The 27,844-nt window shown below is 46.1% G+C and overlaps 1 protein-coding gene across 1 annotated transcript in view; it reads right to left on the bottom strand.

Annotated features, from left to right (window-relative positions):
• Positions 1 to 250: 250 nt before the first annotated feature.
• LOC8034788 (gamma-aminobutyric acid type B receptor subunit 2) overlaps positions 251 to 27,844 on the bottom strand; it is a 329,601-nt gene continuing 302,007 nt past the window's right edge. Inside the window, exons 14-19 of the mRNA XM_042289254.1 lie at positions 26,416 to 26,640; positions 20,047 to 20,208; positions 17,159 to 17,288; positions 8,096 to 8,180; positions 4,644 to 4,948; positions 251 to 516 (exon numbers count right to left, since the gene is read on the bottom strand). Of these exons, the coding sequence (XP_042145188.1) occupies positions 251 to 516; positions 4,644 to 4,948; positions 8,096 to 8,180; positions 17,159 to 17,288; positions 20,047 to 20,208; positions 26,416 to 26,640 (1,173 nt within the window). The remainder of the gene's footprint in view (positions 517 to 4,643; positions 4,949 to 8,095; positions 8,181 to 17,158; positions 17,289 to 20,046; positions 20,209 to 26,415; positions 26,641 to 27,844) is intronic.

Here is a 27,844-nt window from a genome sequence, read left to right as displayed (position 1 = left end):
AGCGTGGCAAGGCATCCACCCCTCGGCACTGAGGCGATGACGCTGTCGGCCTTAAAAAAACTTTGCCTTCGCTCGTTGCGCCTACACGACGGACGCTCCAGGGGATACCAACCTCCTGACAGGAAGGTGACTCGGTGACACGCTTCTGAGGAGTGGCGAGTCACGTCATCGACGGTGTCACGTGACGGATTCGTCGATATCGAGTGAGTGGTTTAGGTCCCGGATGTGCTCTTTAAGCGCTGAGCATTCCTCATAAGTACTCGACTATATCACACTTGATGGAGGGGTAGCTGGAGTACAGCGCCGTCCGGTCTTGTACTAGGCGGCTGAAGAGCGGCAGGAAGGGTAGCAGCGGCGTCTGCGAACCCGTCGCGGCCCTGCCGTCTCCGGAGTCGTGTTCGATGAGCGACACGACCGCTGGGGAGTCGCGGGACGTGCCCCCGGGGCCCCGGAGAGTTCCCAGGCTCTTGGCACGCCGTCGCACGCTCATCTGCTGGGGACTTGCCAGGGTGTCCGCTGCAAACAGGGGCACGGGACAGTTAGCTTATACGCTTCTCTTTGTCCACTCAACTTTAAGCAGGAGTGGACTTTTGGGTCAGGCTTGAGCGGGAGGGGGCATCAATGCGTTGCCCAGATCTATTTTACTGACCTAATAATTGACTTTTCACTTAGAACAAAGCATTTCTTTCTTGAAAAGGCTGGTGTATGTCGTTTTTTTTTTTTATAAACAAGTTGCCCTTGGGGCTTAGGTGTTGGCCACCCCCCGCCCACCCTCATTCCCCCTTAAATTCTCTCCTAACTTGTATCAAGAGAAACTTCGAGTAACTGCACCTCTTCTGTATTTCTCTCTTTTCCTCGTTTAGCATTGCGCGAAAGGTAATTTCACTTTTTCGACACAGCGACAGCATATACCTGCCGTGGGGCCTGAGAATGGCAGTCCCGACGTTTCACTAAGAGACCGAACCTATTCAGCAGCTTATAAAAAGGCATCTTGAATGACTTCGGGATTAACGGGGTGAATAGTTTCATGGAGTTTTTTTCACAGGCTTATCTTACTTTCTTGCTTTCTTTGTATTTTCTACTCCTCTTTAACCTCTCTAAGACATCAGGAGCGATGTTATATGGGTGTAATCGAATCGGCTACATTGTGCGTTGTGTGGTTTAGTTCTTAACTCGCCAAATAAAAATGTACTTTAAGCTAAAGGCAAGAATTCGCAATTAGACACTAGGGAATGTCCCTTAAATATAATAAGCGTTCACAAGTGAAAAGAAAATCATTAAGCCCAAGTCACATTGCTCATACATCACACAAAATACATGGCGTTAGCTGCAAGGATGACGGCAGAATTATCTGCGGAAACGCCTCAAGCAAGTTTGAAGCATGTGTGCTACTTACATACCTGGAACATGTCTGGAGACAGTATGACAAGTGTGACAAGACCGTCGAAAGAAACACGTCTCAGACAGTGTCTGAAGACTGCCTTGTTTATGATGTATTAACAGTGTGACCGCTGCCTTAAAAGTGCTGGAGGATGCGGTAGCGTGAAGCGTGTCATATAGGCCACACACAGCATAGTGACGGAAACAGTGTTAGAGGTGGCAAGTTAACGAGACAATTTGCAGCAAGGTGTTGTTGCAGAGCTGCAAAAGGAGCCGAAAATGATGGAATGTGCTTTTGTAGAGATATCACAGTGTATTCTCCAAGCCCCCTTTTAATGTGAAGCATCAGCCGGTTTCGAAGAATCGTACGAAACCTGCATACAGCAAAGGCCAAGCGACCTCTTCCGCAGCAGAACCTAGAACACAATGTCCTGAACGGCGGTATTAATGTGTCTTGATAGATTTACATTATGCCAGCTTAGCGGGAAGAACCCGTAGATAAGAAATGAAGGCCACAGAGTCACAGTCTCCGAACCATTTGTTTAAAGGCATGCCCAGGTTTCTTTGTTAATTATTGAAGACAGTCAGTTATTTCAGTGACTCGGGGTAAGGTGCAAAACAAGTACGTGTGTAATGCTTCCACGAGAAAAAAACAGACGTAGCTTTTAGAAAACCAACCATCAGCAAGTTGTTTTATTTATATTCTTTATAGGCGAGAGAAATGTGATTGATTAAATAAATGGTTCCTGAAAATACGATATTAATTCAGAAAAAAATAATATGAGAAAATATACCTAGTTACGTAGTATTTGCAAATGGCCACTGAGTTTCAACTATGACCAGGTTCTGGCTCGTCCAATGACAGCCCGAACGCAGCATAAAAGCAAAGGGAAGCCACAGTGTGGATGCAGACATGAAAATGGGAGGCAGGAAAGCACGTGTCCAGAGGCGCTGTGATGTTTGAGTGCGGGGTGTGATTTTGCGAAGCGAACGGCAGCACGAAATGCACCAGGCAGTTTGCGTGAGAGACTCGTTCATAGGAAAGGAAAAGCGATGCTGCCAAGTCTCGCCAAGTCACAGCGATTGAACCGTCTGGACTTACACTCGTCCGATTGGAAGTCTGCATAGTCTTGTTCAGCCAGAGCGAGCAGAGGCGACATCTCTGGGAGGAAACAGTCGACGTCATTGGAACCGTGAAGAGCCACGAGGGCCATTCACGTTTCAGGATCGTGGAAGGACGTACAAGTATAGACCAACGAACCAAGCACATTGTCAGTGCTTTTGCTCACTGACGGAAGATTCAGTGAGTGAAAAGGCTCAAAATTTTATTTTTGTTTGTGATTTTGGGAGCTCTAGAGGTATTCGGTGTTCAGCCGCCTATAAACTAAGTAAAAAAAAACAAAAAACAACAGAAAAAAAAAAGAGCAATAAATTAGGTAAAAGCTGTAGCTTCCTCTACAGATAATAAGCGAAACACTTAGGCACCTATCGTGACGTGGTACCCGCTTTCGAGTGTCCTCCTGAAAAAAAGGGTGGCGCTAGGGTTTGTTAAAATAGTTTGTTGGTGGGCGAGTTGGTGAACGTTTGGATACATGGTTTTGCGCAAAAAAGACGGACAGAAGAGAGAGGAACAAACACGAGCGCAAAACACGAGTTTGTTCTATCCCCCTACTATTAAAAAAAAAAAAAAGAAACAGAAGACAAAAAGAAAAAAAATGGCAGCGACCTTTGCCTTTAAAGTTCTATACAGGGTGAAACAAGGAGACGCCAGGCTCCTTAAATCGACCGGAAAATTCGGTTTCTTAACCTATCACGCTACGACTTTGTGCAGCGTTGCCCACAGATGGTGCTTTTTTTTTTTTGTAAATTTTGCAAAGAGCGAACTTACCCGAGGAACTTACCCGGGGTTGTTTGGTGGCAGCGACGCCACCAAACAACACGGCGCCGTTTCGCACGGGAGACAAGAGATGGCGCAACAAACGCCGCCAACGAACGAGCATACGGCGCCGAGAGCAGGCCTTTTTAGCAGACAATCTTTTCGACTCAAAAGCGGTGCGCGTTCCGCAGGCGGCGACAGTCGCAGAAACAAAAAAGAAAGGCGCGGTAACAGCAAGGAACTGCAGTTCCTTGTCTGCAAAAGGGCCAGCTCTCTGCGTCGTCTGCTCGTTCGTTGGCGGCAGTTGGCGTCGCGACCGCTTGCGCCATCTCTTGTCTCCCGTGCGAAACGGCGCCGTGTTGTTTGCAGACCGGTGGCGTTGCTGCGTTTCCATAGGAGCTAAGCCTTTTTCTTTCTTTACTTTTTCCTCGGGTAAGTTCGCTCTTGGCAAATTTTACAAAAAAAAAAAAAAAATCCACCATCTTTGGGCAACGCTGCACAAGGTCGTAGTGCGATAGGTTAAGAAACCGAATTTTCCGGTCGATTTAAAGAGCCTGGCGTCTCCTTGTTTCACCCTGTAGATCAATTCAACTCACTGACGTCACACTCCTCCCAAATTTGGTTTCTGCGCACGTGCGGTGCCCACACCTGGTGTGGGCAAAGCGGGCTTGTTCGGAAACATTTTTTTGGTGTATAATGCATAATGCATAACATACATTACAGGGAATCGGTGAGGAAATTGGCATGTCACGTTAGGCATATTTTTTCGATAAATTTAGCTGGGAAACTGCATGGTTGTATAGGTCACGTGACGTCAATTTTTCCCGCTAAATTTAGCGTGGAAACTGGATTGTTGTTTAGGTCACAAGACGTGAATTTTCCCGCTAAATGTAGCGGGAAAACTAAGTTGACGTATAGGTCACGTGCTGTAAATTTCGTTAACGTGTATAGGCCACGTGACGTCAGGTGATGCCAGGGCACGCCACTTTCTCGCCAAATGTAGCGGGGAAACTGAATTGGTGTATAGATCAAGTGACGTCCGTTTTTCCGCTAAATTTAGCGAGGAAAATGAATTGCTCTTTATGTCCCGTGGCGTCAGGTCCCGTGAAATCAATTTTCCCACTAAATTTAGCTGAGTAACTGAATTTGTGTATAGGTCTCGTGATATCAATTTCCCCGCTAAATTTAGCGGGAAATGCATGGACGGACGGACACAATTTTGAGACTGGGGGTAACGTTATAAAGCATTTCATGCTTTACAACGAAACCACTGCTCCTCAACTGCCGTCGCCGCAGTCCCCCCCGAAGAAGAGGCCGCGTCGAGACGTTGGGTCCCTGTAATCAGGGCAGCTGGAACGTTCCCTGGAAAGGCTAGGGGTCGGCTCACCGTCAGAGGAGGAGGACGGCGGCTGGGGCCTGAGCGGCTCGCAGCGGGCCCTGTCCGAGGCGTAGGCGGACAGGCCGTTCACGAGGGGCGTCCTGCGGAAGGGCTCTTCGCTGCCCCCCAGGGCGTGGAACTGGTGCATCGACGGCTGCTGTGTTCTTGCTTGCGACGAAGCCTGGGGCCTGAGCTGCACACTGCCCGAACGCTGCTGGCGCACGGCCCGCACGGCGCCCATGGCCGTCACGGCCGCGCTGCCGGCCAGGGCAGGCGCTGGCGGGCTGCCCTGAAGCGACGCCGTCGAAAGCTTCCTGCGCGCGGACCAGACAAACATCGATGACCCGAGCCTCTAGGTATATCGCGGGCTATCGACCTTTTGGCGAATGGAAGAAGCATCAAAGAGACTGCCGGGAGGCACACGCGCGTCATGTACTGGCGTCTGCAAGAGTTAACTGTTCGGAAGGAGAAACAAATGGCACCTCGCATGGCCATGGCATCTTCCGTATATTTTGCTGCTCTGCGCTATTTCTCATGTACTATCTCCTCTACTGTAATGCCCACTGGGCTAAGTAAGTAATAAATAAATAAATAAATAAATAACAAAATTCCTCAAAGCATCATTTTGGTTATTTACTTCAATTATTTTATACAGGGAAGGCGAGCGCATGCAGCGAATGTACGTTCCCAGGATTCTTTTTGGTGCTTGGGTAGTTTAGCGAAAGGTCTATTTGCAGCCCCTCGGCGCATTTTACGCTGTGTTCCATAACTAGGAGCGCTATATCCGTTATTGTCACTGAAAGCGCATTTAATATATTTACGATTTTACAGATTTAGGTTGTTTTAACTTGACAGAAAGTTATAGCCAATATTCCTTTTTGCCAAATAGTGGCATTTTCCACTGGCGATACGGACCTATGTCATGCAGCATTGGTTCGTATCGGCCAGTGATTTGTAGAATCAGCTTATTATTCCGCCTATTGTAAGCGAAAATGCAGAGATTTTTTGCGGCAACTTTGCATGGATGGCGCCATCTTGCTACCAGGCGATCCCGCCACCATAGCTGACCTCCAGCTTCTCATCTGCGGACTGCGTCTTCAACTGTGCCCGCTACTGCCGGAGTTTTATTTTAATTTCTTTTTTAATTTTCTATTTTCGTTAATATTACGTGGCTTTTATATATAGATGCTAAATATTGCGCCCCGAGTTAATATTTTTTATACATTTTTTAACGTATGTAGTTATATTTTTTATCGAATGGTGTCAGACTGTAAAAGAGTCAGTGACACAAAAATATGACCTGAATATGACGTTATTCTAAACAATAATTGAAAGGTTTGAAAAGTTCCATCAGCTCACCACAATGATTCCGCCGAGTAGCGACACGTGAGCTACTATCAGTTTCCGTATTGATAAAGTGAAATGTAGGCGCTATTTTGGATCAAATTTCTTACATTCGGTTAAAATGTAACAGGATGTAGCGAAGTAAATAAGTTGGCGCAAGGGGCGCAAACATTGCATCATTGTAGTTTGTGCGAATCGTGAGAGCGAGCGGTCATCAAGTCTTTGTCCTAAGGCAGACGAGGAGTCTGCCTGCGCTGTGACAATGTTTACAAAAATGCGGGGTTCGGTTTGTCACATTTTCTCGCACGGCTTAGCCCAATGTGCAAACTGTCAGAGTCACTGCCAGAAGGAGAACGACATGGAGATTTTTTTGTTGTCCCATCTTCACTGGAGGTTTTCTATCTTCGATAACATTTCAGCGTCTAGTGAGCTTCGAGCGTTCTCGCGCGGTCACAGCACGGCGGAAGGCAAGGAGGCTGTGCTTGTGGCCAGAAATACGAAAGAGACGCCCTGCCGCTGTGATCCTAAGTGCACCTACCCCTAAAACTCGCCTGACACCGTTTTGTGTGCATACACAATATTTTGCGCCTGTGGGAATCGCTCGAACCGAAGACGTCCACCCTAAAGGGCGTAGATAGAACACACCGTTCAGCATAAACTGACCCTACGGTAGCATCGAAGTAAATGTACTTCGGTGGTAGAGCTATTGAAGCGTTGAAGCAACCATTGGCAATACCGTCCTTCGGTCTTCTTTTAATTGTGGAATCGGTATATTTAAATTGGCCCTAAACACAGGCAGTCCATGAACATATGCGCTAGTAAGGCACGATAAGTCCACACAAAGCGGTTCTTTACCGTAAGGGGATCGTGGAACGATATGGGTTTGAAGTGTTCATGACCTTACAGAGGCGGACTGGTCCTACTCTGTCCCAACAATACTCGCACGGACCACCACTGATATAAAATTGTCTTTGTCGTGGTGAAATTGCGAGGATAAGATGGGACTATTTCTTTCAGTCTTGCCTTCGCAAAGCTTGATGACGTAATTGTGGGATTGAAACCACCCGCCTGATGACAGTCGAGCGCGGCTTATGGATTGGACACGAGAACTGCGTGAGCGCTCGACTCCGGCTCGGAACAATCAATGCCTCGGCGGACACTTGTGTAGTGGTTCGTGTCCAACCGCTGCGGTGCTGAAAATAGCCGGACTTAGAGTCGCTAAATGAACTGCGCTTAGGGTATCGGCTCTTTGTTCCCCGACATGTTGTGGGCGACGCCATTTTGGTGCTTGTGCAGAGCAGATGCAACTGCCCGAATCAACAGAAGCTGTTTTCGATGTATTTTGAAATCATCGGACGTTGAACCATCGTGCTGTGCCGTCTTTGTCATCTACATAATCAGTGTGCTTTACTGCTAATGCTGATTCATGTGCCTCAACATCACACATACTCAGTACGCCGACGGCAAAATAGTAATATCGTGCTCCAAAACGAACTGCAGAAGTTATGCACATTATGACGTAATGCAATTAGGTAGCAGATATAGGTATCGGACCATATTAAACGACGCGAAGCAAGAAAGCGCCGTGAAACGCGACGAAAAACACGAATCCAACGCGTTCGCCAAGGTGCGAAAGGCAAAGAGGAGCGACGATTTAAAGCGACCTAATGGCGGCCGCTTCACGTGATTCCAAGATGGCAGTGCCCATGCGACTGAGAATAAAAAGTCCTATACGAAACTTGCGTCCGCTGTTCCACGCCTGTAGCGGCGAGCTCAAGAGGCTGAGCTTCATTGCTATTTCCATACATTTCCCGGTGAAGCGGCAGACGAACCGTCAGACGAAGCGGCAGTCATCAAATGGTCGTGCTTCGGCAATGCATACCTTATTTTTATCAGCAAAAAAAAAAAAAAAAAAAAAAAAAAATATATATATATATATATAAAAAATACAAAAAAAACAACTAAAAATTATTAATTTTTTTTCGGGAAAAGGGGGGGGGGGGGGGGGGGGAGACACGCAGTAGATACGGAGAAGAAACGTTTTACATGATCCCGTATTTGGAAAAATATAGGGCAATTCATAATCAATGATTAAAAAAATAAAAGTCGTCTCTTACCTTTTCACCGATTTCTCTAGAAGACTGTCCTCTTCTGTTACGGACCTGATGGACACGATCGAGGTCGTATCTTCTTTGCTATTTTCTGCAACGGGAAAAGATCGAGGCACACGTGATGTCAATGATTGCCGGCAGCAGATAGTATTCTTGGATGTCCATTGTTCCAGGGCAAATAGGAATGACAGGTACCATGCACCTTTGACAATTGACAAATTAAGAATGAAAGTGTATTGCAAGGCACTCCAGGGAAAAAAAAAACAACTTAATTTCCCCCTTTTGTGTACTTAATCGTTTTATGTTTTCAATTTAACTGCACCTGCTCACAGCTCGAAAGGAGCAGGGCGTGTGTTATTGTTTTGCCGGTTCTCGCTTCGTTCTGCGGCATTCTCATTGGCTCAGCCAATATCGGCTACGGAACGATAACAGGATGTCTGGAACCTGCCATGCCCAGTATTTCTTAGGCTATCAATTACTACAGTAGCATCTCCAACACACTCTCTGCTTTCTGTGCACCTTCCCAGCACTTATCACCCAGATTAAGAATACTAATCCACTGGGCTGTGAACGGATGCGCAGCGAGCGATATTCAGTGAGCCACTGCACATGAGCAGAACTTGTTCCACAGCTCAGTAGACACAGATGGCAGTGCACAGAAGGAGGTTGTTGGAATGGTCTATATTCGTCGCTCGCTTCCTGTCTGGTGGCTGATCATTGCTGATAAGGAACGCTGTAATCCAACGGGCCGCAAGGTTTCAGTGCAATGATCCGTGATACAATTGTATTTTCCCTTCAGCTAAATTAGAAGTAAAAGGAGCTATGAAACCTGTGCGCCATTCTGATGCCTCCGGTCCTCGACTTGATTTCCTCCGGTTATGGTGCCTGGAGGGCGTCTCCGACGGGTGTGTATACCGCGATAAAAAAAAAAAAAAGTGGTCCCTCGATTTTCGTCTGATGATGTCGAGGGCCCAACTTCAACCACGCGGAGCTTTCGCAATTTAATGGCGAACGCATCCTGCGAAGACTGGTCGCAAGTGCGCACGGCGTCAAGCCCTGCGCCGTCGCAGGGCGAGGAGGAAAGCAGGGGGAAGGCGGAGGTGTTTGTAGACGAGAAACGCTTTGGCCACCACCTCGCAGCACATATTGCAAATCAAAAGGGTAAAAACAGCCCAAAAAGACACGGATAGGGAAGATGTCTACACACGGAGCGCTGACTTTTAGTTGTTTAATTTCTGAAAAAAGGGGAAACGCCCCTTTATGCACCGCGGTGACGCGCGCGTTGCAATATGTGACGTTTTCCACAATGCACCGCGCGGGAGGGAGGTGGAGGGGGAGACGGAGAGGAAAAAGGAGGAAGGAGGAAGATGATGAGATAGGAGGATGGGGGAGGAGCGGAGGAGGAGGAGGGGAGGAGGATAAAGAAGAGGAGGGGAGGAGGCGGAGAGATCAGGAGGAGGAGGGGGCAGGGAGGAGAATGGGGGAGGAGGGGAAGAGGAGGAGGAGAGGAGGAGGATGATGAGGAGATAGGAGGATGGGGGAGAAGCGGAGGAGGAGGAGTGGAGGAGGATAAAGAAGAGGAGGGGAGGAGGTGGAAAGAACAGGAGGAGGAGGGGGCAGGGAGGAGAATGGGGGAGGAGGGGAAGAGGAGGAGGGGAGGAGGAGAGGAGGAGGATGATGATGAGGAGAGAGGAGGATGGGGAGGAGCGGAGGAGCAGGAGTGGAGGAGGATAAAGAGGGGGGAGGAGGTAGAGAGAAGAGGAGGAGGAGGGCAAAGAGGAGAATGGGGGAGGAGGGGAAAAGGAGGAGGGGAGGAGGAGAGGAGGAGGAGGATGATGAGGAGAGAGGAGGATGGGGAGGAGTGGATGAGGAGGAGAGGGTACGGATGAGGAGGAGGCACATACCGTCCCCTCCGTACCCTCCTCTCCTCCTCAAGAGCTGCGCTCTAATTCGGCACTACAGGGAGTTGTAAACGTCTTTCATATTTTTTTTAAACTTTTCAGAGCAGAATTTTATCGATGCTAACTTTGAGGCTTGGGCGAGTTGGTACCATACTTCGGAATTAAAAACAGCACGAAAAGACGAGGACCAGACAGCGCTGCGTCCGTGTGATTTCTCCGTCTGGTCCTCGTCTTTTCGCGCTGTTTTTAATTCCGAAGAATTTTATCCCTTTGACAGTCATCGCCGCACATGTAAGACGGCGATCACACATTTCACAGAGGTCACCTAATCGCGAAACCGCGCGTACCGCAGGAGGTGTTGCTTTTTGTTATGTCTTTGGCGAACTATGAACGTTTTATGCGTACGGTGTTTCGATTTCCTGGGGCTATTTATAGTTTTGAAATTAGAGGCTCTGCACATGGGATACACGCGAGATGGTCGCTTCGCATACCGGTTGCCCTGGCGGTAGTGGCAATTGGAACACCGGCTTTTCCGATTCAGACTTCTAATGCTTCTCGGAGTGAACCAGTCTTGAGTAGTAACGCGTTACTAGTAACGCGTTACTGTAATTTCGTTACGTTTTTTGTCACTTGTAACTGTAACGAGTTACTTTTTAAAAACGTAGTTTGTACTGTAGTTCTATTACTTTTTTCAGAGGTAACCATGAAAGTAACTACGTTACTTTTGTCGTTACTTTTTAGTTTTTTTAAGAATAATATATCATTGAACACGTACAATCTAACTATTTTTTGCACTTTCCAAATTGCCTGTTTGGATATTGCGAGTGTCAAGTTGGCCTTGCACAAACTTGTGAACACGTTCTTCCTCGCGAGTCACGACCCGAATATAGCCACGTGTAGATGTGATAAAAAAATTCTAGTTATGTTTTGCACGCGTTTGTACTTTGTGGCAGAACACTTACATCTTAGTATATCTTGAAGCCCTATCTTTGTCGAGGTTGTTATTTTTTTTTTTGTGCAAACGCTTTTTATTCGGGTGAATCAACCGTGAAACAACAATACACACGGAGGGCACTGCGAATGTTTCGTATTTTGATTAGCACCACTACTCCGGCGTGGTGTCAACAGCCGAGGCAATATTTACTGCTGTTTGCGCGGGGCTTTCTCGTTGCTCCGGTTGCGCGGGGCCTGTTCAGCAAGGGCAGGGACCTGCTCGCCATCAAACGAGGGAAACTTTCAGCCACTATTTCCAAAAAGTAACTGCTGCGAAGTTACAATATAAGCTAAAAAGCATACTTTTTAATATTATGCAATAAAACTTGGTGAGGGGCGTTTTCTAGTTTTTTCTAATTTTTTTTTGTGCTATAGAAAAGTAACTGAAAAGTAACGTCGTTACTTTTCAAAGTGACTGTCACGAGTTACTTTTTTGTTGCAGTAACTGTAACGGTAACTTCGCTACTTTTTTGCTGAAAGTAACTGTAACTGTTAGAAATTACTTTTTAAAAGTAACTTACCCATGTCTGGAGTGAACTCAGAGGATGAGAGCTTACCATCCAGTGGAGCTCTATCACAGCCGGACAAGAAGCGTGAGCTCTCTTTCTCTTCTTACGGCCTTTGCAATTGGGGCAATCGCCGCCTTCCGCCGCAATTAGCGGGGGGCGCTGTCACCTCACCCCTGGGCTACCCTTTGTCGTTTGCACAAAGCGCGTCTGACAGTGTATCTCAACGCTGTCGCAACTTGTGGCCGAGATTTTTATAGCCTTTGACAGCTGATCCTTACGTTTAGACCCTCAGCCAGTATCTAATGCGCTTCTGATGAGCCCGAAACGGTGAATATTTGACGCGCATCTGCGAGATATTCTGGAGTAAAAAGTAGTAAGTAGAGACAGCGAATGCAATTGCGGAAAAACTATACTCGTCCATACCTCCAGGACTTCTGTTGCAACTCAAGAACAGGAGGAGACGGACTCTTTCTACTTGGAGGAACTTTACATGATAAATAATTCGTACACTCTCGTGAAATGTAAGCAGGCCCAATCTATCTATTGCCGTGGTCTGCATCATCACTTCATAGGCCGCACATGAAGTCGGTCCGCTGCTCTAGACGAGGGTGTAGTAAGTAGTCTGTGCAATTTTCACACAGTGCATATTACAGCCTAAAGTGCTTCCTCGAGGGCTTGTGGACATATCCAGCTGATTTTTCGTTTCTGTCCGTGACTGTCGTTGCATGGGTAATCAGAAGTATTCCGAGGAACCGTTGCCAAAACAACAACCTACGAACTCGAACACCAGCGGAAAGCAGCTCGAGGGGACTCTCCGAGTGGGGTGAAGTGGGGTGAGGTGGTTGCGCCCCTGGCGGCAAGCAAGAGAACTACACACGGAGAAAAAATGCCATTGGATCCCGGGCGATTGCAAAGGCCGTAAGAAGAGAAAGAGAGCGCGCGCTTCCAGTCCGGCCGTGGCTCTATAGACGCTTTGCAGCAGCTGTGCATGGACGCCGCCATAGCTGACCTTCAGTTTCTGTTTCCTCTTATTTCGTTTATTTCACTTCATCATTACCATAGCAGGCCAGGTTATGGCCATATTAGATTCAACTGTGTCCTTTTCTAAAGCATCGGCCTTTGTAGAGGATCGTCAACTACCGTTTCAGTTGCTCGGCATCTCGGTAAGACAAGAGAAGGTCAGCAATGGCGGCTGTAATTTGGCGCGTGTGTAAAGCGTCTATAAACCACCCCGGTTCGAAATTTAAAACCACCGCAATGCCGGCGGTAGCGGGCGCATCCCAAAGAAACCGAATTGAAGAAAGGTGACAACTTTTCACCTTCAATAGTTCGGTTTAACGCTCTTATACCTTAACAGCTTGCAAGCACTGCACGAGCTCCCTCTAGAGCATTAAGAAAAAAAAAATCCAGTGAATTTTCTTTGTTCATAATATTTCTTTGGAAACAAAACTGAAACCCAGGGAAACAATGTTGGCGAATAAAGCTCGATCTTTAAAGGTCTAGTAGACAACTGGTTCTACTTGATCATGATGTAGTATACACCAGACTGTGGTAAAAGCTTGGGAAACTTTATTGAAGAAAAATGACAAGGGGAAAGAACGTCTGAGACATACTTTTTCCCGGTCTTTTTTTTTCGACCAAGTTTCCCAGCTTTTACCACAGTGTCGGGTATTCTACATCAGGATCAACTTCTACCAGCGCGCCTGCGCACTCATTGTTTTTTCATTGGTTCTACTTGAAAGGGCGTCACCACATCGGTTCTCACTGATTAGTAACTACCCCTAGTCGTCATGACAGTAACGGAGTCCTTCCCTCTGTTACATATTGTCGAAATCGGTAACACCTTTACTCTTCCCGTTATGATGCAGTTACAGAAAACGAAAATGAACTCTACCGAAATTCGTTCCCTTTTTGTTTTGTTTGGAAGCTTACTTGCATTAGGAATGTTGCCAGTCATACGGACGTCGTCGTCGTGCCATTCCGGCACTTTTGAGGAGATAATAAATGCTGGTATTACTTTAGGTAACTACTTCACATACCATGAATTGCACTATTCCTGGTACTATTTCAAAACAAACAATACAAATCAGCAGTTGTTTAGAGAGCGTGAGTTCAGTCTGCCAGAGTATGGCGATATTGTTACATACTGTAGGAAAGAAATTTATCCAGTGAAGATCCCAGGCTCATAGCCTCAAGTCCTTAACGTGCATCACGCAGTAGTGATACACGACCGTACGCCTGTACGATGCTCATCCAGATTAAAACGGGCAGGGGTGAGAATTGAGCCCAGGAGCACGTGTGCTTTTGCTACACGTGCTCAAAGCAGTGGTGCGTTAACACGCTCAGCTACATCACCCCCTCTTCCCTTGGCACCATTTGTGGTCTGTGATATGGTCCTCAAAAGGATGCACAAAAAAGAAGAATTAGAGAAACGTGACCACCACGTCAATTGCTCCTTACTCAACATTCGAAAAAGTTCTAAACCATCCAACGACAAAAAAGAAAAAGAAAAGAAGAAAACGCATCGCTTAGCGCAATTTATTTCGACTTGATTTGCCAACGTAATATACGATCGTCTGCAGAGACTGAAGCCAATTCAAAAAGCCTCGCCGAACCATCGGGGTGTAGATCAAGGACCCGCGGGAAGCGACCTCGGCGGAGAAAAGCACACATAAAAGAATGACCGCCTAAGTTATTCTGGAACGGCATAGTTTTCGTCGGCCAAACACTCCCCGCCAACACTCCCGACTTTAAGGACCGCCATCACCATCAAAGACAGCTTCGTCTATAACGAGACGACCGAACGCCCTAATGGCCCCCGGGCAGGGAGCTCCCTCTGGTGGTCGCTCGCTGACGCTCTCTCGCTGTCGCGCGATGGGGGATGCCTTTTGGGAGCTGGCCACTTGTGACAGGTCGTTAGGCTAATTGAGGTCTCGGGTCCCGGTCACACGGCTAACGGCACTAGAAGTTTGGGTTTTGCCGACTGCTAATTGGTGTCGACTTGGTGCTGATGAAAAGGGATGAGCGGTCTCTCTTGGGCCTCTCTTGGAGTGCGTTGGTGGCCCCTTGTCCGGTTTTAGTGAGTTTACCATCGGTCAAGTGTCGGAAGTGTTCTGGTTTGGGTGAGGTTTTCGCGACTGACCGCCCGATGCGATACTGGAAGTGCCGGCCGAATTTTCTTGCTTAGACCTCTAAGATGCCATTTTGTGCATCGAACTGCGCGACTTATTTTACGTTTTTGCGTTTCTCTTTTACGGCGGCGCAGTTAACATCTTGCAGATTCCGAGCGAACTATATTCAGGGACCATCGCGACAGGCACTTGTCTTCTTTTCTCAGATTGGCAAAAATATTTAATGTTGTCGTAATTATTGCGTGTGCAGTTATTTGCCGATGATTACGTTGCATACCCAAAAGTTAGGGCTGAAGATGATTATGAACCGCTACACATTATCCAGTGCGTGTCGATACTTGGTGCACTACCTAAAAGATTAACTTAAACCCGAAAAAAAAATTGCGTTCAAATTTGTTTTACGAACGAAAAAGAAAAATAATTGAAACTCTGTATTATCTAAAAACCAAATTATTCAACACAGAATGCACGTATATATAATTAGGTGTCACGTCGTTATCTGATTATCTGACTGTTCGTGGATTGCACAGACATATAGATCATGTAATTGTAAAGACCGGAAGGGCGCTCGATTCGCCGAAACTTAAAATGCCCCTAACTAAAATAAAGATCGTATTTAATAGGTGTTAAGCCACAGCCCCACTGTTTAGACACCATACAAAGGACGCTGTGAGGACAGAATCACCCGAGGACACGCCTCGAGCACCTTTGAACATGTTTCCTTCGCACGTGCTTCCAACAGGTGTGCAAACGGTTTCCGCATGCCCAGTGTGGCAGGACCGTCATACCAGGACGTCTCGGACAACGTCCGCACATTATCGTTTGGGTGATGTTTGAGTGGTGGTACCGCAGCTAAAGAATTACAAAGTGAGATCGAGAGAAGTTACGACTATGCAAGGATCTGTGAGATGCTGCATTCCTACGCAGCAAACCTAATCTCCCTGAAAGCTCGCTTCACCCGCCCAAAAGCGCTTTTTTGTTTGTTTTACGCGAGACATTATTATGATTAGATCGAGATCCGAATCTACTCTGAATATGCCGGGCCGGTCCAAACAACCGCGATATGGTCTCCGTCGCCCGCATTTCCCCTTACGAGGATAAAAGGGGCTCTGAGTGGATGGATAGAGATATACCGTTTGAATTGGTGCGCGGCTTGCGCCACTTAAAGCTCGACGATCAGACTCGCGATTCTGCAAGGCAGAAGATCCTCCTCACCATGGAGGAGGAGGAAACAGGCAACGGTAAACAGGGTACAGGGGGGGGGGGGGGAGAGGAGGAAGTGGGGAAAAAGTGGAAAGCGCGAACTGGTCGTCAGTCTTTAAAGTGCTTTTGTACTTCGTTTGAGCCCAAGTCCAGACACGGGTGACGCTACGGGCTGATGGCACTATTTAAACAGCTTTAAAAGCGCACCAGTGGGCAGTGTTTCTGTACGTGTTTTACCGTCATGTGCAGGGAAATCTCAGTGACTTATGCTTTTGGCGCTGTTTTATAGGTCTCATTAGCTCGTAGTGTCGCTTGTGTCCGGGCATAAGGCGAAATGAAGTACACTAAGCTTTGGTTTAGTGACAAAACCTCTTGTTGCTGGAATGTGCGAAGGTTATCACGACTGTCGGGAGCGAGAAAAACATGGAAGTATAATTAATATTGGAACAACTTAAATGATGGCTATTCGAAAATATTGCCAGCGCTTAGGAGGAGCTATTTCATGTAAAATTTCCTAATCACAAAGTTTTTAAATAAGCCAACCGATTACCTGTAATTTTGGTGCGAGTAGTTTCGCCCCGAAATAATTACGGGTTATTTCTTTCTTAAATTTAAGTGTATATTCAGCTTCAAAAAAAAAAAAAAAGATCAACAAAATAACAATTCTTGCAATCAAAAGCTTGAATGAACTCATTTATTTCTATTTAAAGATGGTTGGAAAGAGCCTCGCCGTTTGTTTAGAACTCAGGCGACTTGGAAATGCTGCAGTTCGAATGCGCTTCAATTTAAACGCACCTATACCCCTCGCCTCGAGGTTCATTTTCAGGGCTCATTAAATCTTCAAACACACACGCAAACACACACACGGAGTCGTAAACAACGACAAATTTTTCTATTAAAGCTGAAGTTAATTTAGATCTACTAATAATTTTAGATATAAAAGACACACAGGGACAACAAGTTTGCAAGGGGCGGCCTTAGCGATTGGTTTGAAAATAGCTATTCATGATGCATTTCGCTTCACACTATCCGCAATAAATCAAATAAGACAAACATTTTAATTAATAACCTTATGTACCCACTATGAGTATCAAAAATACCAAAACGTAAATCGATGAGCTACATACGAGTTATCTCATGCAAAAGTGAAATTCAATAAATTTACGGTATGGTAAACAGATGTTCGAGTCTTGAGACACCTTGTCTTTTTTAAGCTGAGAATGACTAAGAATCTAACTAAAACAATTCACTAAAGAGAAATAAAAAAAAAAGAAGCTCTAGCTGAACACACAACAACAGGAATGTAGCTCTGATTTGCGACGCACAACTCACCTCTTTCTGATGTCTCCATCTGCGAAGGTGAGCTAACTTCTGGAATGGTCGTAATGGCGTCGTGGGTAACAACTATCACCGGTTCTACATCTTTCAATTTTAACACTAATGACTGCAGTTCAATGTTTTTCTGAAAAAGATGGAAAAAAGAATGGAAGGAAAGAGGAGAAGAAGAGGAAGAGAAAGAAACCTGATGTAGTATGGTCTTGCATAGTTGGGACAATCAGTGTTGTAGAAAGAAGCCTAAAATAGATCTAGTGTTTGTTCACGAATAAATACGCGTCCACACACTTTGTTCGTGCACAAATTAGCTTTTGTAGAAGTGAAACGTTTGTATATTCGCGTGAGTAACGCGCGTTAATTGAAATGAACTTGAACGAAAATGTGGGATGATGTATTACAACAGCTGGATAATTCAATTCTGGCATGGCCTGAAGCTAGCGGGAGCAACTTGTAAAAAAAAACGAAAATGGTAGTTCCCTTAAATTACTGTTTCCGTTTTTTTTTAACGGTCATAGTCGACTGTACCCCAGAGGCAAGTCGACGACGACGTCATAGTTTGTGTGCACAGAAGCTTGAATTGTACGTTTTTGTTTTTAGTTTTTTTGGTGACGTCACGCTACGGTTGTCCAGTCTTCGGTTTGCAATTTGTCCTAACCACAGGATTATTATAATGAACACTGAAGGTTCAGCTGGCGCTAATGTGCTGCTGCAAATTGAAGCAGACAGCAACCAGTCCGAAATTGACTTCCGGTAATGCATTTATACGGGGAAAAGCAGGTGCATTTTCTCTCTGCACTCGATTATAAGAGCAAACATTACGAATAATTTTAACGTAGGGAATAGTTTGAAACATTGTTCAAGCACGTAAATAAAAATATTGTACAGTTAGAGTGTTTTTTTTTGTCAAGTTCATGCAATGAAACATGTGCACTGTCGGGCACTATGAGCGCGAACACGTCGTAGGTGCTTTTTTGCAGGTAGGATTTATGTGCCAAAGAACGAAGTAACGTCTGGAAAACCAAGAAAGACGGCAAGAGCTACGCAGTAACACTGGATCAGTAGCTCTCTGTGCATGAAGGCGATCAAAATAATGTGAAGGCCAAGTTAATATAGTCTGATTTGTGATAAATAAGTATCGCTTTATTTTCTTCGCTCGTGTATATGTGCGAAGATGCTTATTCTGCGTTCCACACAATACCCGCGCGCTCGAAATCTTTGAAAATAGCGAAAAAGCCAGAAAACATGTGCCCTATAAAAGCTGCCCGGCATGTGAAATATTAAGAGACACCTTTCGTAGCCCACGGACTTTTTTTACGTTTTGAATGTTTTTAACCAATCGTAAAGATGCACGACGGGGTAATTTTCACACATGTGACAGGACTGGCTAATTAGCAATATATACTGTAAGCGTCACCCGAATGCTGGGGGACCTTCAACACATTCGACATTACTTTCGATCGTTATTTTACTTAGATTCGTCGCTCGTGTTTACGCACTTTCTGTGACCACCGGTAAGGGCACGAAATGTAGCAAAATCAAACATCATTCACAAATGAAAAAAACAATGCCGTGACTAAAGCAATTATACATTTACGATACTAATGAAGGTGCATACTATTCGGTACGACCCTACTTACAACAGTGTTCTACGTTATTTCCGGCAAAGAGACAAAATGCACGCGCGTTTTCTCACAGGAATGCACCGCAAAAGTACCTAGACTGCTTGCTGCCTGCTTCAATCTGCATCCCGGAAGTCGCATAGACCCCAGTGCCAGTTGAACCGCTAGCGTACATTATAATAACTCCATGGTCCTAACCCTTTCTACGCACAATTGCACTTTGTTTTCAGTCTCAGTTGGAAAAGATGGCAAGGTAGGACCCCTGTTAGCCAATTAGGGCTACGAATCGAAGTGCATGGCAGCCCTCTAAAGGCACGAGATTTCGTTTCACTTTAAGTTGAACCGCAGCCGCCGCTATGATCTGATGGAGACATAAAAGTCGAGTCAAATGTGCGTCACCACTGCGGTTGTTGTCTCTGTGGGTTTGCTATCACAAGATCAATCAATCTATAATGCAGAGAAAAAGGCACAGGATCGCTGGGGCATTGATTGTGGGTCACTGATTTAGTAAGCGATAAGAAACGCACAAAAACAACGAGCGCCGTGACAATGCAGTTTTGGCGCTGCTTGTTGGCTCCATTGGGGGCTGCGGGCGGATTAAAAGTGAAATGGAACTTAGAGGGCTGTCAGGCACAACAAAGTACGACTGTGCGATGGCACGTCGTCATATATGTCGCTCCGATGCTCTCATTGGCTCGCTGGGACCGTAGCTGTCGCCGCTCTTCAAGTTCGGCTGAAGCGGTGTATGATCGAAACACTTTGAGGCACTCTAGCCGGCGTTCCGAATATTACGATCGAACTGTTCAGAATGCCATATATCATCAACGAACATGTTGGAGGTGGAGGGGGATACCAAGAAGCGATAGACTGTACGGAGGAAATTTAACATATGCTTCGATTACGCCGTTTACTCCTTACACTTATGAATCTTGAGTTAATTTTAGCCTATACCGCATAGATGAGAAGGCCGCAGTGATGCATTTTTAACGTCATCTATGGAGGCGACCATAGGACATCTATTGGACGTGAGTGTGGCGTCAGCGTTCGGCAAATCCGTGCCCCGCGTTCGCCTCCTTAGATGACGTTAAAATTTCATTACTAAGACCTTCTTATCTAGAAGGTCTTGTATCAACTCCAATTTGTTTATTAATATGGTAAACGTAAGATAATTACTCTGTTTTAAGTGCGAGGGTGTGTTTATCTTGTCCAAACCCTCGCAAACGTACACAGAAAAGGCGCGAGGTACTCGAGTGAGTTAATACCCACCTCTTCTAATCGCTGCCTGTAGCGCATATTTTCGTCCTGCAGCACTTTGATTCTGGTGAAGAGGCTCTCGTCGTCCGAATCACGCCTCGACTTCTTCAGCGGCTTCAGGGTAGCCCGAACGCGGTGCTCGCCGGCCTGCGGGTTTCGCCGAAGTTCCACAAGCTTCGAGGGAGATGGCCAAGAACCCAGCAATTCCGCCATCGAGAAAAGCACCGGGATCGAGGGACGATTCGTCGGTCAAGCGTATCACGGTGACCCACCGGGTCATTGTCGAAGCACGTTGTGTCCAACGGGTTAGTCCAGGACAGGAAGACGTCAAGTGGGATGACCCGATGTATGAACGTGTCAAGGACATGTCCCGTGATGATAAATGTCATTTTTAAAGATGATTTTATCCGTCGGATTCCAGAAGTTACGTCACATGGATGAGCCAGGAAGAGCGTTGAGGTGAATCAAGACACGTCACAAGCCAGTCCAGGGTAGGATGACGTGGCAAGAAGGATCCGGATGAAGGCCAGCAGGGTCAGGGCAGGTCACGTGATGGAACGGGACAGGACGTTGGTGGGGAACGTTATGTAACGAAAAAAGAAGGGGCGGCAAGAGCAAGTACAAAATATAGTGTTAGTGTGTTAGATGTGAATGCCTCTGCATCGGGCTTTATTTCTAAGTACCGCCCTATTGTGGCATACGCCGGTTTCGTTTACATTAAGTTTATAATACCTACATTCTTCAGCTGGTTACTACTGACCAGTTTTTCACAGGAAACGTTTTTAGGCTCGGTGTTAGGCATTTTCTGAAGCCAGGTAAAAGTAAAGCCTCGATAAAGGTGTTACCGTTCGAGAGGGGGGGGGGGGGGGGAGGGAGTCCATCGCAGTAAAGAAACGTTTAGGCAAGGCAGGAATCGAAGCCACACTATTCAGATTATTAAGCGAGTGTTTTTCCAACGTGTCTAGTCACATCGACTTGAGTTGAGGTGTTATTATTAGGGTGAAACGTTCTTCGGCTAGATGTTCAGCATTTCGTGAAGCCCAGATACAAGCGTGGCCGCGAGGCTCGACATTGATTGGTTGACCGGTGGGAGAGAAGGAGTGAGGGGCTCGACGCTGCTTGGTTAACAGGCAGGTCATGTGACCAGAGTGGTAGGCGAGGAGGACCTCGACGACCTCTGCGCACTGAGGAAGAGGAGCTTGAGGGTATATGGAGGGCTTCGAAAGATCGCCAAGTTTTTCAGCCCGATTAGCGGTAGTATCGCTTCATTCTAGGAACCGCTGTCAAGTTTACTCATGGTACGCGTTAAATTACCTGATGAAGCGCATCGTGAAGGTAGGCGTCGGGCGTCTGGTAACTCAAAGTTTCGCTAAAGGTTTGCGATGCAAGAACGTTTCACGTATCCAACAAAACTGCCTAGCAAATCTAAATCTTCATTATCGTGTGAGAGCAAGCCCGCTCCTACCGCGCGCACCGTGGGCTCAGGGCCGGCTTTCTAGAAGCCGCGTCTCAGCTAAGACAGGGTAAAAGAAAGCACTGCCAAAGCTAACGCACGATTGGAGTGGCATCTCACGTCGGGTCTCAAGCGCTCGCGCGCCCCAAGCTTGGCAGGTTTTTGTTTTGCACCCAGTCACAGCTAAGACGTTGTTCCTAGCAAGCCGGCCATTGACTTTTGGCAAAGGCTTCAGATACAAGGTGCGCACCGCATTGATTTACCTTTTTTTTTTTCTTATAATAGATGGTTAAAACCTCCCCTTAGGAATTCTTCTAGTGTTTTTTTTTTAATTATTTTTACGTGGGGTCAAGAAATTTTGCAAAGAGAAACAATTGTATACTCGAGTGTATACTGCTTTGTATTGCTTGAGGCAGTCATCCTTCCGTCGCTGTCAAAGTATGTATCTTTGTTACCTTATGTTTCTCGGCACACGTTCGCCTCATTAGACGTTCATTTTAAGTGTTATTAATCAAGTTTAATTTTTATTCGTGACATTTTGGTGGAGGTGCGGGGTAACGCAATCTATGCCCACGTTGCGTACCACCTGTGAACACGAAAACTCCGAAGACGAAGACCGCGAAGGTGACGTCGCTGAAAACATCCGAGGATGACTCTAACTATGACATCAACGACGACCTCAACTATGGCCTCGAAAACGACCCGGACTATGAACTCGAAATCCCCTGGCTACGGAATTGAGGATAACAAACTACAGCAAGTTTTTCCCACACCTGTAAGTAGTAAATTGTAATATTATCTTTATATTTTCTTATAATAAAGCGAAAGTTTTTAAACATAAAACTTAAGTAATAAAATAATGCTTAGTTTAACAAGAGTAACCGAGTGTTGTTCAGCTAACTCTACCGGTTTGTTTTGATTGATATATTGATGAAGTGTGAACACAAGTAAGCTTTTAAGACTTAAAGGTAATCCATAAAAAATAACTAATTTTATTGTCGTCTAATCTTCACTATGACAGTAACGGTACATTCTGAGAATACGGCTACTCCCTGTATGTGCTTGACACCGTACCGACTAAAACACTCAAGAATCACCAGACGACACTCTTGCAACAAGACGCCACTTGACCACTTCACCACTCGCACGTCACCACAATCTAAATATTGTCACCAGAACCATGAGGGTGTGCAGACTTGAAAGATGTGCTCAAAAAAGTTCGGAAAGTGCAGTTCAGGCACTGGGGGTCGTTCGAGACATGCGGGTTTTTGAGAAACTGCAGGACTCTCTACTCGCTGAAAGCATGTGATACAGAAACCTAGGTTTCCATGTAGCATAGTTTCGTCACTTAATTCTTCAGATAGCAAAGCTCCCGTAATTTCGGTTCCGAACTACCATACTTTTTATTATTTAGACCTTTGGGCAGTATACAGATCCGGTCACATAAATCTCAAATTAGCATAGTTCCTGTCACCTGTCTCCAGCTTGCATAGCTTCCATTACCAAGTCTCCAGGTAGCCCGTTAGTATAGTTTCCATCGCCTTACTCTCCAGGTAGCACAGCCCCGTCATCTAAGCTTAGTTTTTGTCATTTAATTATTCAAGTAGCATAGTTCCCACAACCCTAGGTCTCCAGGTAGAATAGTTTCCATCACCTAAGTCTTCAGGTAGCATGGTTCCCGCCACCTAAGTCTCCAGGTAGCATACTTGTGGTCAACTAATTCTTCAGGTAACACAGTTCTCGTCATTTAACAAAAGTATTGTTGATAGGAATCGTTATAGTGAAACATGGGAGTGAGTTTGGTTTAAAGTAATACACAAACAAAATTAATATAGCCGCGTGCGAATAGCCGAGTCTGCAGAGTGCTCGGCTCCCACGCCGCCGGCTGGGGTTTGATCCCCGCCAGCGCTGGTCGTTTTTATCTCTCTTTTGTTTGCATGACTGGAATGCTCCAGATGACTCGAGAATCTTGTTGTTTGTTCTAGCTCGGAAACTGCTAGATAATCACGAGCTTACAAAAGGAGCTTCGCATGGCCTGTTTGAGGCAGTCTTCCTTCCGTCGCCGCCAAGGTATGTACAATGTTTTTTACCTTAGGTTTCTCTGAGCAAGTTCGCCGCATTAAAAGCTCATTTTTGTCATTATTAATCAAGTTTATATTTTTATTCGTGACAATATGCTACATGCACTATAACGCACAATAAGAACTACGCAAAAACCCCCCAAAAAACTTGACATTTCGATAAAAAAATAGCACTGCAGTACTAGCCTGGCATCTTTAATACTTGCACAATTCGCAGTGTCACAGTCGAGACTTTGTCTTCCGGTAAAATATTTGTTTTTTTGCCGCGTCTTTGACTCGGCTTTCCTCCGTAGATGGTGCAAAGTCTATCTGCGCGTGGACTGTGGCGAAAAAGACACGATATTGGGCATGGTCTAGTTTTATTCAAAGGTATCTAAGAACGGGTTCTGTGAAGACGTGGATATCAAAAGAGTGATAGTTATTATAAATTGTTACCTATTTTTTTGACCTCCACATTTTATGACGCACCTTTAATCAATACAGTCTGCTGACACTGTCCGAGGCCTGCTTCTTTCTTCCGAGATGTCACATTGGTCATTCAAAAATGTATGGAGGCATGTTAGAAGCTTACATGTGTATAAACCGAATATGCTTTGAATATGCTTGGAGCATATCCAGCGACTATCTCGTGATTATGTCTGAACCGAACATCGTGTCTTTTGCATGATGTATGAGCAGTGGGACTGCGGCTTTAGTTTAAATACAAGTTTTGTTCTAGACTTAGATTTTCTTAAACTGCAGCCTTCCGTATTTCAATTAATATACACATATTCTGTTTTCCAACCTGGACATTTACTGTACCGTCCTGACAATAAGGGCCTTTGTAACGTAAGATCTAATTCAACAGTTTGCTTTTTCCCACAGCGTGTTCAAAGCATCGCCTAATTAACAAGCCGTTACTTGCATTTGTTGTTTTATTTTTAACTGAGCTTCAGCAATGCAGATTACCTTTTTTCCATTTCGTTTGTAGTACAACTCAATAACGCATCTCAGCTCAGAGCACGTGGAGCGAAAACTTGCGCTACAGAACCCAGGGATCTTGTGCTCAATCCCAAACTGTGCTTGCTTCGAACTGAATGAACATTATACTGACGTACGGCCGTGTAAAACTACTCCGTGATGCATGTTAAAAGCCCCGGGCAAACAGTCATCTCTTCAGTAAAAAAAAGCTTTCCCCTACAGAAAATGAGTTTCAAAATATTATAGTTGATTAAACTCGCGTAGTGTGAACATTAAGCGGCCAATGAACTTTTTTTTTAAAAATACGTTGAGGACTGCTTCCGAAGATGTCGCCCTGATGATATATTGTTCACGAGAAGCGTTGCACTTGATATAAATACAACACGGCACGTTTTTATGACACATGCTTTCAGCGAGACGAGCATTCGCAAAACTGCAGCGGGTTTTGGTCCTGGTTGGAGGCGCCTCATAGGAAAGCGACGTTCAGGTATGGTGCCTGGAACGCGTCTCCTACTGATGTGTTTACCGCGTCCAAAACGTGGTCACACGGTTTTTGCCTGATGTCGTCATAGAAGTGTCATGCTTTCGCCGGTCGCGACCCTGACAGTGTCGGAGCAGCGTTGGTGGATGTGGCGAACACCTGTTCCGCTGCAGGTCGGTCTCCACTTCGACAATCCACGGAAAGCTTCGGGAGCCAGAACTTGAGACGCCGTAACGACAGCGACGCTCACGTCCGCTCCCGCTTTTTGCCGGAACTTCTTTGACCAAGCAGAAGGACTGAGACATCCGACAGCATGACACCCCGGCTTTTGCGACGTTATTTGTTGCAACTTCGGGAGAAGGAGAAGGAGGCTGAACACACTAGTCGGAGACGCGTTCCAGGCGCCGTCGTTCGGGTATGGTGCTTGGAACGCGTCTCTGACTGGTGTGTTTACCCTTAACTTCCTCTATACTTAGAAAGCCTTGCAGTTCAACGACAGAGCCATAGAGTGCCCGGTCGCAGATTCGGAGCAGAAGGATTTGGTACCACAGAGCATTAAAGAGCCAATTTTCGGGGAACCTGGACGTCAGCGCTCAGCTTTTGCAGCGGCGCGGACCCGAAACACATTTTCGGGTCCTCGCGTCTCGCCGCAGCGTCTCGCAGCAGCGGCGAGACGCTGCGTTTCGGCGTCTTGCTGCAGCGGGGCGCCAGTCACGTTGCTCTCCTCTCATCCGTTGTCTGCTGCCCCACCTTTTCCATTTTGGCGGCCGCTTCTCGTGGCGATCTGTCAGGCTTTGTCAGTATACAGAAGGCTATGGTTTACCGCGTCCTAAGAAGTGGTCTTTCAATTTCCGCCTGATGGCGTCATAGAAATGTCCTGTTATCGCCGTCCGCGATCCTGGTAGTGTCACAGGAGTGGTGGTGGAGATGGCAGACGCCTGCTATGCTGTAAGGTGTTCTACAGCTTGTCAGTCCACGGAAGCTTCGACAGTCAGGGGTGGGGACGCCGTGACGACAGCGACACTCAGGTCATCTAGTACTTTTTTCAGAACTTGTAAGCCCAACCGCCAGGATTGCGATATCCGAAAGCATGACACTCCAGCTTTTATGACATCATTTGTCACCACTTTGAAGCCACTCTCAAAGCATGGGCAGAACAGAAGGGTAAAACACCAGTAGGAGACGTGTTCCAGGAACCGTCGTTCAAAAAAGTCCAAGACCAGGAGCAAGAGTCGTCAAGCGAAGGAGGAGAGAGAGAGAGAGAGAGAGTCTTTCAAGGAGGCAACCTAGGCAAGAGTGCACCGTCACACAGGGCGGTCACAAACCCAAAAAACCAATAGAGAAGAAGAAGAAGAAAGAGGGAGCCACATGTAAGAGTGTTTTTGAAATGGGCTCACCAGTCTCACCTTGGGTACGAATACGAGGCAGAGTGTGGTGGTAGAGCAGAAGATGATGAAGACGGAGATGATGATGAAGGCGGCGTCCTGCTGGTCGCGCAGCACGAACGAGATAGCCGCGCCGATGCTGCACATGATCACCACGTTGTACACGCTCATGCCCACGTACTTGGAGTCGTTGAGGGCCGGGATGCTCACGTGCCGGGTCTCCCAGGCCAGGAAGCAACCGAACGCCTGAATCCGCAAGAGAACGCAACGATGAGCAAGAAGAGAAGGTTATGGAGATCAAAGACAAAAGTTAAAAAGTTTCACTGTCTTGGTGATATTCACTTGCGGCCACAGTTATGTCCGTTGCTTCTCAGCACGAGCTTACGATGACCTTCCACGTCGCTTCCGCAACGTGTATTGCACACCACCAAGATTGTAGTAATTATAGGAAGATAAGTAGGGCCTCGTTCTGAGATTGTGCTGTGAGCACCCTGATCAATTATGGCGCCCAGTGAATACCAAATATCGGAAACGTGCGACAAGATGATGGCACCACAGATTGGTGCCATTATCTTGTTGGATTCAGGTGTTCAGTGCGTCATGGTGTTTGTGTTGGTGTTCATTTCTAATGTGTAGTTGTAGGATGTATTTAGTAGTGCCTTCAAATACCACAGGGACATCATTTGCTAACAAAATCCAAAATAAAGAAAAAAAAAAGTGTAGCCGGTTTTTATACACAAATGGCATCTTGCGGGGGAAGGAATATATTTCTGGTATATCTAAAATCTTTTGTGATTCATATTTATGATATATTTTGTATACCTTACGCGCGTATTTCGTATGTGGACAAAAAGAATACAGAATAAATACAAAGTGAATATTCATATTCAATATATTTCAACTTCGTTTCAAGTACGGCCTCTTTTTGCTAAGGGGACATTGACTCTTTGGCATCTGGGCCGCATCCAAGGCAGCATCCTTCAACGGTGACGTCACATACTGAACCTGAGACGCCGGCTATAAAAGAAACCCCGACAGACTGGATCTTCAGTGGGCAGCGTGGCAGCACAACTGCTACCATGCTTAGACAACGTACTCTTGCACTGTATGTTGGTCCTTATTACAACTACCCCGATTTTCTTAGTAAGAACCGTTTCATCGTGCTGCTACCCTGCCCACGAAGAGTCCGTCTTTGTTTATTTGAATGCTCGCACGTATTTGTGCAACTGCTTCTGCTTAGCGGTGATGTCGAACCAAACCCTGGCCCGACAGATCGCGAAATTATGTTACAACTGTTAGAAGGCCAAAAGGAACTCAAAACTATCGAAACGTTACTGGAAGACAAACTTAATAAATTCAACGATCGTCTGGACCCTCGCGATACAAATCTCAATGTTAAAATAAAAGAAGTTAACGACCATTTGAATTCGGTATATGCAAACGTAGTGGT

Source organism: Ixodes scapularis, unplaced genomic scaffold, assembly GCF_016920785.2.
Source record: "Ixodes scapularis isolate PalLabHiFi unplaced genomic scaffold, ASM1692078v2 PGA_scaffold12__126_contigs__length_90152505, whole genome shotgun sequence".
Classification (NCBI taxonomy): domain Eukaryota; kingdom Metazoa; phylum Arthropoda; class Arachnida; order Ixodida; family Ixodidae; genus Ixodes; species Ixodes scapularis.
This window is presented reverse-complemented; position numbering and strand designations above follow the sequence as displayed.